At 36.1% G+C, this 14,446-nt stretch overlaps 1 protein-coding gene and 1 non-coding gene across 2 annotated transcripts; both read left to right on the forward strand.

The window, feature by feature from the left end:
* Nucleotides 1–1,426: 1,426 nt before the first annotated feature.
* LOC132374309 (olfactory receptor 2M2-like) lies at nucleotides 1,427–2,346 on the forward strand. Its single transcript, XM_059937878.1, is given in 2 exon segments — nucleotides 1,427–1,490; nucleotides 1,493–2,346. Coding segments are annotated over 2 exon segments (918 nt in total).
* Nucleotides 2,347–6,063: 3,717 nt separating this feature from the next.
* On the forward strand, nucleotides 6,064–6,167 carry LOC132375478 (U6 spliceosomal RNA). Its single transcript, XR_009506028.1, has one exon. It is a non-coding gene; the product is annotated as a U6 spliceosomal RNA (small nuclear RNA).
* The last annotated feature ends 8,279 nt before the right edge of the window (nucleotides 6,168–14,446 follow it).

The following is a 14,446-nucleotide window of genomic DNA, read 5'->3' on the forward strand; positions in this document are numbered from 1 at the left end:
AATTTTGTATAAATATGTGAGAAGTAAAATTCTTGTCAGCTAATACTATCGTAAGTAAAAACTTATACAACTTTGACGGCCCTCCTTAAGAAAAAAAAGAATATAAAATGATGAATACAGAACTGTTAGGTTCTTGTAATGGATTTAAGCTTCAATTAAATCATTTCTCCTCTGGGTAAGGATGACAAAACATAAAGAGATTTGAGAATAAGGAAATTTTAAAATGTGCTAACTCTTTGCCTGAAAAATTTCTTGGAATGGGGCCATACTGTAGAAGCCAGAGACATTTAGACCAGGGCCAGTGAAAGCTGGCTTTAACAGCATTCTGGAGTAAAGGCATGAAACCTGTCCAATCTTTAAGCACAGTTAGGTTGAGGCAGTGGTAGGTAGCATGAGAGAACACCTTTCCTTTAATGACAAAATAAATCATGTCATGAGGTTGGCTGGGTTCCTCTTCCTTGATGTTTCAACAACATAAAAGCTGTCTCTCTTCAGTTTCTTTTAGTCTAATCTTTTGCAGCATAATTCCATATTTTCCCTAACCACAACAAGCTGGTCTTAGCTCACTCCTACACTGATAGAGATATACCAAGACATTTATTTATTTTTCCCATATTAGATGCTGATTTAGGGAATTCAGCAGAACCACAGGGTATGGAATTTGGGTACTTTCCTATACCTTCTTAAAGTTTCTTCATTTTGGTGAATATGAAAAGAAATCCCCAGATAGTGCCTTTCTCCTACTGAAACATAAATGATAATTTTGGTTTTCTACTTCCTCATCTATAATTAAATCTAGTCATGATGTATAAATTGCTTGCAATCATTCACCAATTATTCCGCACTGGAAGTTCATCATTAATATACTTTTATAACTAGTAGTCCCGTTTGATCTCTAAGTTGGGTGTGCAAATATGTAAATGTATATGTCAGTATTTCTTGGAAATAGCAGATTATTTGTTATTTTACTTTACTATGTAGGCAATGACATTCAAAATGTTCTAATCCTCTGTTACAGAATTCACTACATACTGACATATGATAAATTTATGGATATAATCCTGTCTAATAATAGCTTATATGTTTCTTGAGAAGTCAGATGCCCTGTCCAGATGCTGTGGCTTGCACTGATATCTTGTTTAATAATCACAACTTAATTAAAAAGTTATTTCTACTATGTAAAGGAAATAAAATGAAGCACGTAGAAATAACTTGTCAGAGGACATGCACGTTGGTAGTGGTGGAGCTTGAGTGTGATTAACACCACCTGACTGCAAAGTCTCTGCTCATCCTTTTCCAGTCCTGACTGTATCATGTATGTTGGTTTACCAGGGTACCACACATAGAGTGGACAGTGAATAAGTAACTGTCCCAGATATTTAACATTTATAACTTCTTGTGGTTCTAGATAAAGAAAATATTCATCATGGAATGGGTGAATCAGACATTTACTTCTGACTTCACCTTGATGGGAATTTTTAGTCACATGCCACTCATATCTTTCTGTTCTCTCTGGTCCTGGGCCTCTTCACAGTGGCGCTCTTGGCAAACGCTGTCATGGTTCTCCTCATCTACCTGGACACCCGGCTCCACACCCCCATGTACTTCCTCCTCAGCCAGCTCTCCCTCATGGACCTCATGCTCATCTGCACCACTGTACCTAAGATGGCCTGCACCTACCTCTCTGGCAGGAAGTCCATTTCTGTAGCAGGATGTGAAGCCCAGGTATTCTTCTATGTGTCCCTATTTGGCGCTGAGGGCTTCTTGTTTGCTCTCATGGCCTATGACCACTATGTTGCCACCTGCTACCCTCTTCAGTACCCTAATCTCGTGAAGTGGAAAGTCTGTGGACTCATGGCTGCCTCCTCATGGATCCTTGGTGTCTCTGATGGGATTGTTGATGTAGTTGCTACTTTGTCCTTCTCCAGTTGCAGCTCCCGAGAAATATCCCTGTTCTTCTGTGATATCCCGGCACTCCTACGTCTCTCATGCACAGATACTTCCACATTTGAAACACCTATTTTTAGCTGTTGTGCACTAATGCTCGTCTTCCCTTTGGCACGCATCATCATCTCCTACACACAGGTAATTATAACTGTTGTTTGCATGAGTTCTGGGGAGGGTCGGCACAAGGCTTTCACCACCTGTGCTTCACACCTTATTGTTGTAGTGATGTATTATGGAGCAGCTACGTTCATGTATATGTGGCCCACTTCTAAGCATTCCCCAACCCAGGACAGGATGGTGTCAACCTTCTACACCATTCTCACTCCCATGCTGAATCCCCTTATATATAGCCTCTGGAACAAAGATGTGGCCAAAGGTACTAAGGAAGGGGAAATCTAGAGAATAACTTGAATAATGGTTTACAAGGACTTCTTTTCTCTCATAACTACTCTCTCTCTTGCACATTCATTTATGAAAAACAAACACATGATTTAGCAACAAATATACAGACCATTTTCCTAAGTTATTTACAGCCATCAGAGTTGATGGACTCTGGGTACACATTCAGTTAATTGGTATATTTTGCATTCACTGTATATTCATCTTGGTTTTAAGCATAAATCAATTAAAGTTCTTGAAAACTGAAAAATTATGTTAATAAACAGATATACTTCTGTTTATTGAACTAAATAGTAAATAAACTGCATTATATGCTTTTCCTTATTTTTAAAACCCAGTGTCTTGTTGAAGTGCTTATATTATGACTTATGTAATAAGTTAAATACCACACTTGTCTAATTCATTTTGTTATTAGTTCATTTTAAATAAATAGTCTAACCAGCAAGTAAGTCATGGATATTTTTTATTTACCAAAAAGCTTGTCCTATAATGAATGTTACTTATTTTGGCAGAGGAAAAAAAATTTTTTTCTTTATTCCCTCTCTCTCTCGCTCTCTTGCTTAGTTTTTGACTTCCCTGATGCACTGAGCATTTCTGTAATTGAAGATTATGTTATGGTGGAACCACTTATATTCCAGAGTTTTGGCAGTTACTACAGTAGCATTATCCTATATTCTATTTAGTTTTTATTGAGGTATAACAATTTGCAATATTATATTAGTTTCATTTGTACAATATAGTGAAAGTGATTCAAAATCTTTGTATATTATATTCCACTTATAGTTATTATAAAATATTGGCTATATTCCCTGTGCTGTACAATATATCCTTCTGGCTTATTTATTTTATACATAGTAGTTTGTACTGTTAAGCCCCTACCCTTATCTTGCCCCTCCCCACTGGTAAGCACTACCAGTTTGTTCTCTATATCTGTGAGTCTGTTTCTTTTTTGTTATATTCACTAGTTTGTTTAATTTTTTAGATTCCACATATAACTGATTGCATATAGTGTTTGTCTTTCTCTCTAACTTATTTCACTAAGCGTAATATCCTTCAGGTCCCTCCATGTTGTTGGAAATGGCAAAATTTCATTCTTTTTTATGGCTGACTAGTATTCCATTGTGTGTGTGTGTATATGTGTGTGTGTGTGTGTATATATATATAAATATATATACATACATACATATATATATATATATATATATATATATATATACCACATTTTCTTTATTCATTTGTCTGTTGATGGACACTTAGGTTGCTTCCATATCTTAGCTATTGTGAATAATGTTGCTGTGAACATTGGGGTGCATATACCTTTTCGAATTAGTGTTTTCATTTTCTTCAGATATATATCCAGAAGTGGAATTTCTGGATCATGTGGTAGTTCTTTTTTTTTTTTTTTTTTTTTTTTATAGCAGCAGAAGTTTATTTCTCACAGTTCTGGAGGCTGGAAAGTCAAAGGTCAAGGCATGGGCAGATTTGGTGTCTGGTGAGAGCTCTTTTCATGTGGTAGTTCTATTTTTAGGTTTTTGAGGAACCGCCATACTGCATTGTAATTGGCTGCACCAATTTACATTCCCACTAACAGTGTATAGGATTTCCTTTTCGCCACAGCTCTATATAACTGACTGTTGTCTTAGTAGTGAGGTTGAACATCTTTTATAAGTTCATTACCCACTTGTGTATCTATTTCAGCGCACTGTCTTTTATATGTGTGGCATCTTTATATGGTGTATCAGAATGCTATTTACTTTCATGTACAGTATTATGCTCAAATCCAACAACAAAACTGACTTTCTGGAGATTTTTAATCTTGAAATCATACAACCTGCAAATGATGTCAATTTTATGTCATTCTTTTAAATTATTTTAATTTTTAATTTTAATTTTTTATCTCTTTGAATCACCAGGATTTCTAGGACAATGTATGAATAGTAGTGGTAATAGTGAGTGTCTTTGCTTATTCCTGATTTTAATTAGAATATTTAAAATGTTTCACAATTAATTTTGAGGTTTTAAGTAAGATCTTCCTGGATGCCCCTCATAAGATTAAGAGGTATTTTTTTTATTGGATTGCTAAAGGTTTCTATCATTATAGAGTGTTAAATTTAGTTGAACTTTTTTTTGCAAGTATTGTGATGATTGTGTTTTTTTCCATTGAATTTGATAATACAGGCTAATGTATTTATTGGTATTCTCCTCTTTATGAGATAAACCCATTCAATTATGACATTGGAAATATGTGGATATTACTACAGTGAATTTGCTAGTTAATTTATTTAGGATTTTTAAAATTATATATAATATAAAGTTCTATACTTTTGTTTCTATGATATATTTGTCCAACTTTGATATCTTGATTATTTTAGACTATGCACATTATTTCAAGCTGAAAACAATCAAGGCCCGAAAGAGTCAGGAAGGAACTTTGACCTTAAGTGCATGTGTAAGATAATGGTATCTGTATTCTATTAATTATTTGCCTCTGGAACAATTGTAAAGTAATACATTTATCTGTTAGTTTTTCCATGACTTTCTTTCAAGACATTTACATTTTTGCCTTCCTCTGATTTGGGATCAATATTTGTACCCCGACTTCCTCCATCAAAATATAGTCCATCCCAACTGACTTCGCTCCTCTTGTAACAAAAACTGACAATTGATTGATTAGATACTGACAGCCCTCCTGGCATGTTCTATTTCTCTATCATTTACTTATTTGTTTTGTCAACAAAAACATATTTAACACTTTCAAGGTTAAGGAATGGTAATTCTACATTCAAGCATTCCACAGTAAGAGGAGACCATAATTCTTAGTATTAAAGAAGATATTGGGTATTGTGCTTTGTTCTATTATGTATGTATTTTGTTCCAATAAAAAAATGCTCATTTTTCATGAAAGTCCTCAAGTTGTAATTCAAATAATACAAAGTTGACATCATTAAGGAATATATTTAGCTAGGTTTGCCTTATTGCTTCTCTTTGATTAAATTTTGAGCTTTTGTAAAACTTTGCATATTGTTCAATTTTACCACAATTATTAATTACTCCTAACTTTAAATGAGAATAGCACCTATTTTACACAAAGTCTTCAAGAAAATAAAAAAGGAGAGATCACTTTCTAACCCATTTTAGGAGGTTAATATTACCCTATTCCCAAGAGTACACAAACACAGTAAAAAAAGAAAATTCACACCCACACGAACAAACATTCAAACATCCTCAACAATTTGTTAGCAAATCAAACCCCAGATAAATTAAGAGAATTATATACCACTGTCAGGTGGAATTTTTTTCAGAAATTTACGGACAGTTTCAATAATCAAGAAGTAGTCAGTTATATCACAACTGGCTAAAGAAAAATCACATGATTATATCAATTGATGTAGAAAAAAAACATTTGACAAAATTCAACACTCATTCATGATCAAAAACAAACAAACAAACAAAATTCTCAGCAAACTAGAAATAGCTGTGAACTTCCTCAACTGGATAAAAAGCACCTACAAAAATTCTTACAGCTGACGTGATACTATGTTGAAAGACTGAATGGAACAAAGCGTTTGGAACTATTTGTATTTTTGAATATGTTCAAGTATAGCTTTGATGAAAAACATAATTATGATAGGTTAATAGAATAGAGGTCACAATTCAGAAAAAATATAAACAAACGGTGTTTAACATAAAATATGGCATAGGTTTGGAGAAATCTTGGTGCTTGCTTGGGAAGCACATACACTTAAATTAGAAGGATACAGAGAAGATTACATACCCCTTAGCGAGGATGACATGCAAGCCACGAAGTGTTCTATGCTTTTGTCACATATATTTCAATTTTTTTAAAAAAAAGAAGATAGAGAGAAATTTTGGATTAGTGGTTTTGAGGCAAATTACTGTCTTTTGGAAGAAAACAAAGTTAGATCCATATATTACATCCTACACTATATCTCAAAGTAAGTCATGGCTTAAATATAATATAACTTTAAGATACTAATAGAGAAATATATTAAGAATATTATAAACTTGTTCTCGGGTAAATTAATCTAAGGACTTTCCCAAACCCAGAAGCCATTATAAATTGTCTGACTTGACTACGTGACAGTTTAGAATTTCTATAGAGTCAAAGGATCCATAAAAGAGGAGGCAGGACAAATAATTAATTAGAGGAAATATCTGCAAATATATAACAAAAGTGAAATATTAATAATCTGACAAGAGGTCCTTCAATCAATAAAAAACATCCCCAAAGAAACTATGCGGCACTTATGAAGAAGCAATCTCCCAATTTTTTAGGACAACAAATTTCATGTAAACATATAAAAATATGGGCTTCTCTCCCTTCTGATTTATGAAGTATAATTTAAAATAACTAGTTGATCACCAACTTGACAAAAATGTAAAAAGTGACTGTTTATATTCACTGTTGTTATAGAGAGGCAGTGGAGGGATGGACATTTTAACCTATTGGTAAGATTGTGTAAATTGAGTCAATACTATTGGAGTACTATTAGATAGTATTTAACAATAAAAAACTTTTATGATCCAACAAAGTTTAGGATTCTTTTGAATAAAATCACTAGCATAACAATTTAAAGATATATTCATAACATTTCATAGTAAGTCTGATTCCTAAAAAATGTACAACAAAACTCTTGAATCAACGTACTCTAATCAGATGATAACAGCTAAATAACCTATTGTATTCCTATGTCATTGACACTGTGACACTATTCTGAAGAATTAAGGGGCTCTATATGGTCTATATGGTCCTTGCTTTTCTAATTTTTTTCTTTACAGCATATATTTAGTTTTGGGGAGAAATCCAATTTCTAAAATCTTATATAGAGGTTGCATTCATGTAAACCATTTTTTAACTCAGAAACTATGAACTGATAGAAATAGAAACCGGGGTTTCACCTACCTTGGAAACCTGGAAAACATGTGGACCATTTAACTTCTCTTTTAATTTTAACCAGAGATTTCCCAAATAGAGACAATGTTTCTCACTTCTACAACCTTGACCATGTAACAATAATCTACATGTAACTTTTGCATCATAAAACATATTGTGCATTCATGAAATTTTTGACAAGCACCCAAATTAAAAACAAGAAAAATTTCACTCAAGTCTAACCAACAAGGCAGCTACATTGGCTGCAATTCCTTGTCTTTTGACAGCATCCTAATCACTGTTGTTAAGTGTATGTTAGCTAGTACAATTATAATTCTTATTTTCCATGGATGGGAGCCTCTCCAGAGAAATCTTACCTCTGAATCTCACAGTTGAGGTCATGACAGTTGCGTGAGGAGGTTGCAGCAAACACATGTACTCAGCGAGTTCAAAAGGTATAATTGTACCTTATATGACAAATACAAACTAAACCAGAGCCAAGATTCACAGCAAATGGGAGCCTTCACTCTCTTGGGTGAGTAAAATGAAAATTTAGGATTTGAAAAAAAAAGAGGCCAAAAATAAAAATTAATTAAAGCAGTAATAATGGTGGGTCAAGAATAGAAAGTGTTATTTGAGCATTGGAGGCAAGTAAGTCAGGAAGTATCAGAGCTCGAGTGAGAATGAAAACTTGAATATAATCCTCATGTAATATAAACTTGATGGCTGAAAAGGAGACTAAGTTTCCTTGAGTGCGACTGCAAAAGTTTTCTTTTTGGGCTTCCCTGGTGGCGCAGTGGTTGAGAATCTGCCTGCTAATGCAGGGAACACGGGTTCGAGCCCTGGTCTGGGAGGATCCCACATTCCGCGGAGCGGCTGGGCCCGTGAGCCACAATTACTGAGCCTGCGTGTCTGGAGCCTGTGCTCCGCAACAAGAGAGGCCGCGATAGTGAGAGGCCCGCGCACAGCGATGAAGAGTGGCCACAACTAGTGAAAGCCCTCGCACAGAAACGAAGACCCAACATAGCCATAAATTAAAAATAAATAAATAAATAAAAATTAAAAAAAAAAAGTTTTTTATTCCATTTGGTACTATTTTAGTGCTGTCCAATAATGCCTTACTCTGTTAGGATCTGCTGGAAATGAGTCTTTAAATATGTAAGATCACATGTATGAGTAGGTATTAACAGCATGTATCTGCAGACAGACTGCCAGGGTTTACATCCTGATTCTGTCATCTACTAGTTTTATGAATTTAGGCAATATATTAACCTCACTGTATCTCAGTTTCTTCTTCTATAACATTTAAATAATCATTATACTCACCTCATAGTGTTGTTTATTATTGAATATTTATTATTCAATTTTCCTATAGTCTCATTACAGTTCTGATGACTTCAGTGGGATTTTTTTCCTGTTTGTCTTAAACATATAAGTCTTTTCTTTTTTTTTTTTTTTTTTTATAGCTACTTTATTTATTTATTTTATTTTATTTTTGGCTGTGTTGGGTCTTCGGTTCATGCGAGGGCTTTCTCTAGTTGAGGCAAGTGGGGGCCACTCTTCATCGCGGTGCAGGGACCGCTCTTCATCGCGGTGCGCGGGCCTTTCACTATCGCGGCCCCTCCCGTCGCGGGGCACAGACTCCAGACGCGCAGGCTCAGTAGTTGTGGCTCACGGGCCCAGCTGCTCCGTGGCATGTGGGATCTTCCCAGACCAGGGCTCGAACCCGTGTCCCCTGCATTAGCAGGCAGATTCTCAACCACTGCGCCACCAGGGAAGCCCCATATAAGTCTTTTCTTATCTTCTTTTTTTACTTGATATATCAGTATCATACAAAGTGGATCAAGAATTGGACAGTAAACACATATTACTCTTTGGAAGATCTTAAAAGATTAAGTGGGAGGCTACCTCCCTAGTGAGTGGGAAAATGTGAGGTTTATATTTGAAAAAATGGCTCAAAATTTTTAAATATCCTCAAAATCACACTTGTAATTTCCTAGCAGGCTACTACCAATTTCCCTTTTTAAACTATCTTTTACATTTATTTTTTAAATTTCAGTTTTACTTATTTCTCAATGGAAAAACCAATGCTTGTTCTTAAATTTGTCAAATGCGAAGTGAATGAATGAATGAATGAATAGAAAAAAAAAGCACTCATACTTGAACAAAGAATATGATCACCCATTAATAACATTTTAGTGAATTTTCTTCTTGTCATTCTTGATAAAGAATTTTGCTGATTTAAAACAACTTGAGAACAATTTACATATTTATTCTAAATTTATATAAATACCTAAATATATTTTCAAACTCTTAAAAAAGTATGTTTTTAAAACACATAGACAGGACTTCCCTGGTGGCGCAGTGGTTAAGAATCCTCCTGCCAATGCAGGGACATGGATTCGAGCCCTGGTCTGGGAAGATTCCACATGACGTGGAGCAAATAAGCCTGTGCACCACAACTAAAGAGCCTGTGCGCTAGAGCCCTCGAGCCACAACTACTGAGCCTGTGTGCCACAGCTACTGAAGCCCGTGAGCCTAGAGCCCGGGCGCCACAACAAGAGAAGCTATCGCTGTGAGAAGCTCACGCACCGCAGTAGAGTAGCCCCGGCTCGCCGCAACTAGAGAAAGCCTGCATGCAGCAATGAAGGCCTAATGCAGCCAAAACAAACAAAAAACAAAAAAAACCCCACACAGACACACACACACTTCTAATCCATCCTCTTAGAGATTAACCAGTATTCTTTACTGGGACTGAGCAATACTTAGCAATACTCTTCATTCCAAGAGTGTCACAATATAGGTCCACAACAAAATGTAAGTGATGATTCTAACCAAAGTAAATCCTCAACACTAGTTCCAAGAAATGAAAATACAGCTTTCCATGGAAATAAATTGTGTAATCCTGGCAGCATATCTCTGCATATTTTGTCTCTTAAATAATGTGGTATCCAGAGAGAGCTGATTGAAGTATCTGAAATATGCCCAGGAGTTGTACTTTGAAATTATCACATTAGTACAGGACAGGGAGTAAAGGACAGAGAAGATGGTATTAAAAGAAGAATCAGAGTAACAATGCATGAAGATATGCGTTATCACCCCTGTGAGGGCTCAATAATTGATTTGTTACTGCTCTTTAAAGAAACGCGTGACCATCTACACCCCCATTCCTCATACAACCATACCCACACATGCACGCACAGGAAGTACGCATGCAGAGCATTTTCATTGCATTGCAGGCTAGAGGTGGAATAATTTTAAATTCATATTTGCTTTGATAAGGGGCAAAGCACTTACAGAAATGGTAATGAGCATATGTATAGACAGCATATGCATTATCAGAATGTGAGACTGTGTGTGTGTGTGTGTGTGTGTGTGTGTGTGTGTTTCTTTCTCAATCTAAAGTAATAGATCCACACACATTTAAATTTTCAAGCTTTCTGCATACCAGTTCATTCAGTAAGAAGATGTTCAGATGTGGGAAATTTGTTGCTTCAAACGCAGAGCCCGAAAACTGTAAGTGCACTGCCTTAAATTTACTGCTCACAAAACAGCACTTTATTTATCCTCCTAAATAAATCACTGTGCTTTTACCAGTAACCTGGTGGCAGAAGAAGGAGCAGAAAATCCCTGAGGGTCATGATTGCAGGAGAAAGGAAGAGCATGCCAAGTGGCTGGTTCTCTCACCCCCGTCTCCAGTGCTCGCACTTTTTCTTTCCTTTCTTCCTTTCCCACTATATTTTGATGGGTTTTAATTTCCCTTATTGATATGTTTTTCAACGGTAACCTCCCCTCCACAACTTTCCTTTTTGTCATTTTCCTTTTACTGTTTCTCCTGAGCTCCCCACTTTCCCTCCTCACCCTTTCCCTCTTTCTTCTGTGGATGCTTTCCTTTTCACTTTCTTCTTATACACATAGTTTGTATCTCTTTCTCTTTTTCCCATACTTACTATTTTTCTTCTAATGCCCACACGGTACTTCTTTGTATACTTCCATCTCCTTTTACTCTCCACCAGTTTAATGTCTCTTGAGGTCACAGGTAATAATTACTAAAATGAGGAATTTTAAAAAACAGGTTACAGAAGTTCATCCTGAAAATTCTGCAGTCCATGAAATGTCAGAATGATTTCAATGGATGGCACCCTGGGAATTGCTTTTCTCTTTCAAACTGGACTTGGTGTCTTTGGGAATGCCATTCTCTTTGTGTGCTGTGCTCATATTTTCACTGTTGAGTATCAAACAGAGGACCATATGCCTCACAATAACCCACTTATCCTTGGTTCATATGTTACTAGTTTGTAATATACTCAGGGATACTCAGGTATCCCTGAGGCAGGAGCAGCTTTGGGCTTCAGAACTCTCATGGATAATATTATATGTAAGACAAATACTTACCTACACAGAGTGTCACATGGCCTTTCCATCTGTTTGACAAGTCTTTTAAGTATTCTTCAAGCTATCACCATGGGTCCTGGTAGGTCTTACTGGGCAGCATTTAAAGCCAGAAACCCATTGTACATCTTTTACTCCTTTTTGTTCATCTGGATGCTTAATCTACTCATATCTTCTAACTTAATAATCTCAGTTACAGTCTTAAGGAATGGGTCTCTATCCAGAGTCATTGTCAAATCTTGCTTCATTTTGGAAATGGATGACCTAACTAGGTGATTCTTTCTCACATTCATGGTCCTTCGAGATGCCTCCTTCCTGGGTTCTATGTGCTGGACTAGTGGATATATGATGCTTCGCCTCTACAGACATCGTAAGCAAATACAGCACCTTCACAGGTCAAGCACTCATTTCAAAATGAGCCCTGAGATGAGAGCAACTAAAAAGATAATCAATTTGACTCTGTGTTTCATCTCTGTCTATAAGCTTGATATAATTTTTTCCTTCAGTCTAGGTTATTTTTCAAAAACTTAACCTGTGTCTTTGAATGCTAAGAAGTTCATCGGGGTGAGTTTTACCTTATTAAGCCCTGTGATACTTCTCAGCAATGACAACCAACTCCACAGATTTTGGTCATCTGTTTTTAAGAAAAGTAGAAATTGATGACTAAAAAAGTGAAGTTCAGTAGTCATAATGATACTACATAGGAATAAATGCCATGCAATGAGGAGATACTGTCAATTTATTCAAAAACAAATTATAATTATCCAGTTAATAAACAATGAAAGTTGATAGTGCTTCCACATTGTCTTGCCTTTAGAAAAATAAATTTTAAGAGCACAAGTAGAAAAATAATCTACTTAATAATAAAAAATATTGAAAGAACCTCTCTAGGTGAAAAAAGCCAATCCCAAAGGTTACAAACAACTGTATAATTCCACATAAATGGCATTCTTAAAATTACAAAATTATACAAATAAGAGAACAGCTTAGTGTTTTCGATGGGTAAGGATGAGGTAGGGAGGTGGGTGTGATTTAAGGCCACATGAGGGATCTTGGTGGTTTCAAAGATGTTCTGTTTCTTGACTGTATCAATGTCAACATTCTGGTTGTATTACTGTACTCTAGTTTTACAAGATGTAACTTACCACTGTGAGAAACTGGGATGTCTCTGTATTATTTCTTATAATTGTCTATGAATCTACAATCTGTGAAAAATAAAAACATTAATTAAAAAAATCAGGAAGTCCCTGGCAGTCCAGTGATTAGGACCCGGTGCTTTCACTGCCAAGATCCTGGGTTCGATCCCTGGTCGGAGAACTAAGATCCCATAGACCGTGCAGCATGGCCAAAAAAAAAAATTTTTTTTTAATTGAAATATTACAATGCATTAGTAGTTTGAAAAAAAAAGGACAGAAAGGAGAGATGTTCTATGTCGTTGTGAAGCTGATGATGTCACCAAAGGGAAATCCTAACAGCCCAGTTTTAAAAAGGGCCAAAGATCTAAATAAACACCTCACCAAAAAAGGATCTGTAGATGGAAAATTAGCTTATGAAAAGACACTCCACCTTATATGTCATTAGGGAATTGAAAATTAAAACAAAAATGAGATACCACTTCATACTTATCAGAATGGCTAAAATTCAAAACACTGACAACACCAAATGCTGGCAAGAATGCGGAGCAGTAAGAACTCTCATTCTTTGTTGATGGGAATGCAAAATGGTGCAACCACTTTGGAAGACAATTTGACAGTTTCTTACAAAGCTAAAATAGTGTTAATATATGATGCAGCCATGACTTAAAAACTTGTGTTCACACAAAAACCTGCACATGAATGTTTGTAGCAGCTTTATTCATAATTGCCACAACCTGGGAGCAACAAAAATGTCCTTCATTAGGTGAAAGGAATGACAAACTGTGGTGTGTCCAGACAATAGAATATTATTCAGCACTAAAAGGAAATAAGCTATCAAGTCCTGAAAAGACATGGAGGAATCTTAAATGCACACTACTAAGTGAAATAAGCCAATCGGAAAAGGCTTCTCTATGATTCAAACTGTATGACATTTGGGAAAAGGCAAAACTATGGAGACAGTAAAAAGATGAGTGGTTGCCAGGAGGGGGCATAAATTTATCATTTTCTTTTTTTTTACTTTTATGAATCGTGCTTTTGTTGTCAAGTTGAAGAACTCTTAGCCTAGACCTAGGTCCCAAATATGTTCTATTTTTTGTCAGTCATTTCATAGTTCTTCTTATTGGATAACACCCAATACAAAAACCCACCAGCAAAGGCCAGCAGGAACACACCTATAGTTAAAGAAAGTTAGATTTAGGGCTTCCCTGGTGGTGCAGTGGTTGAGAATCCGCCTGCCAATACAAGGGACACGGGTTCGAGCCCTGGTCTGGGAAGATCCCACATGCCGCGGAGCAACTGGGTCCGTGAGCCGCAACTACTGAGCCTGCACGTCTGGGGCCTGTGCTCCGCAACAAGAGAGGCCGCGATAGTGAGAGGCCCGCGCACCGCGATGAAGAGTGGCCCCCGCTCGCCGCAACTAGAGAAAGCCCTCGCACAGAAATGAAGACCCAACACAGCCAAAATAAATAAATAAATGAATAAATTTATTAAAAAAAAAAAAAGTTAGATTTACTCAGCTTTCTGAGGCAAGTGAGAATGTACCCCAGGGAACACCTGAGAACATTTCAGTAAGGAATATATGGGAGGGTGGCTTGTTTGTTTGTTTTGTATACACACACACACACACACACACACACATACTAATATGTATATATAAAATATATATGTTTGTGTATTT

The sequence above is a fragment of the Balaenoptera ricei genome, chromosome 11 (assembly GCF_028023285.1).
Source record: "Balaenoptera ricei isolate mBalRic1 chromosome 11, mBalRic1.hap2, whole genome shotgun sequence".
Classification (NCBI taxonomy): Eukaryota; Metazoa; Chordata; class Mammalia; order Artiodactyla; family Balaenopteridae; genus Balaenoptera; species Balaenoptera ricei.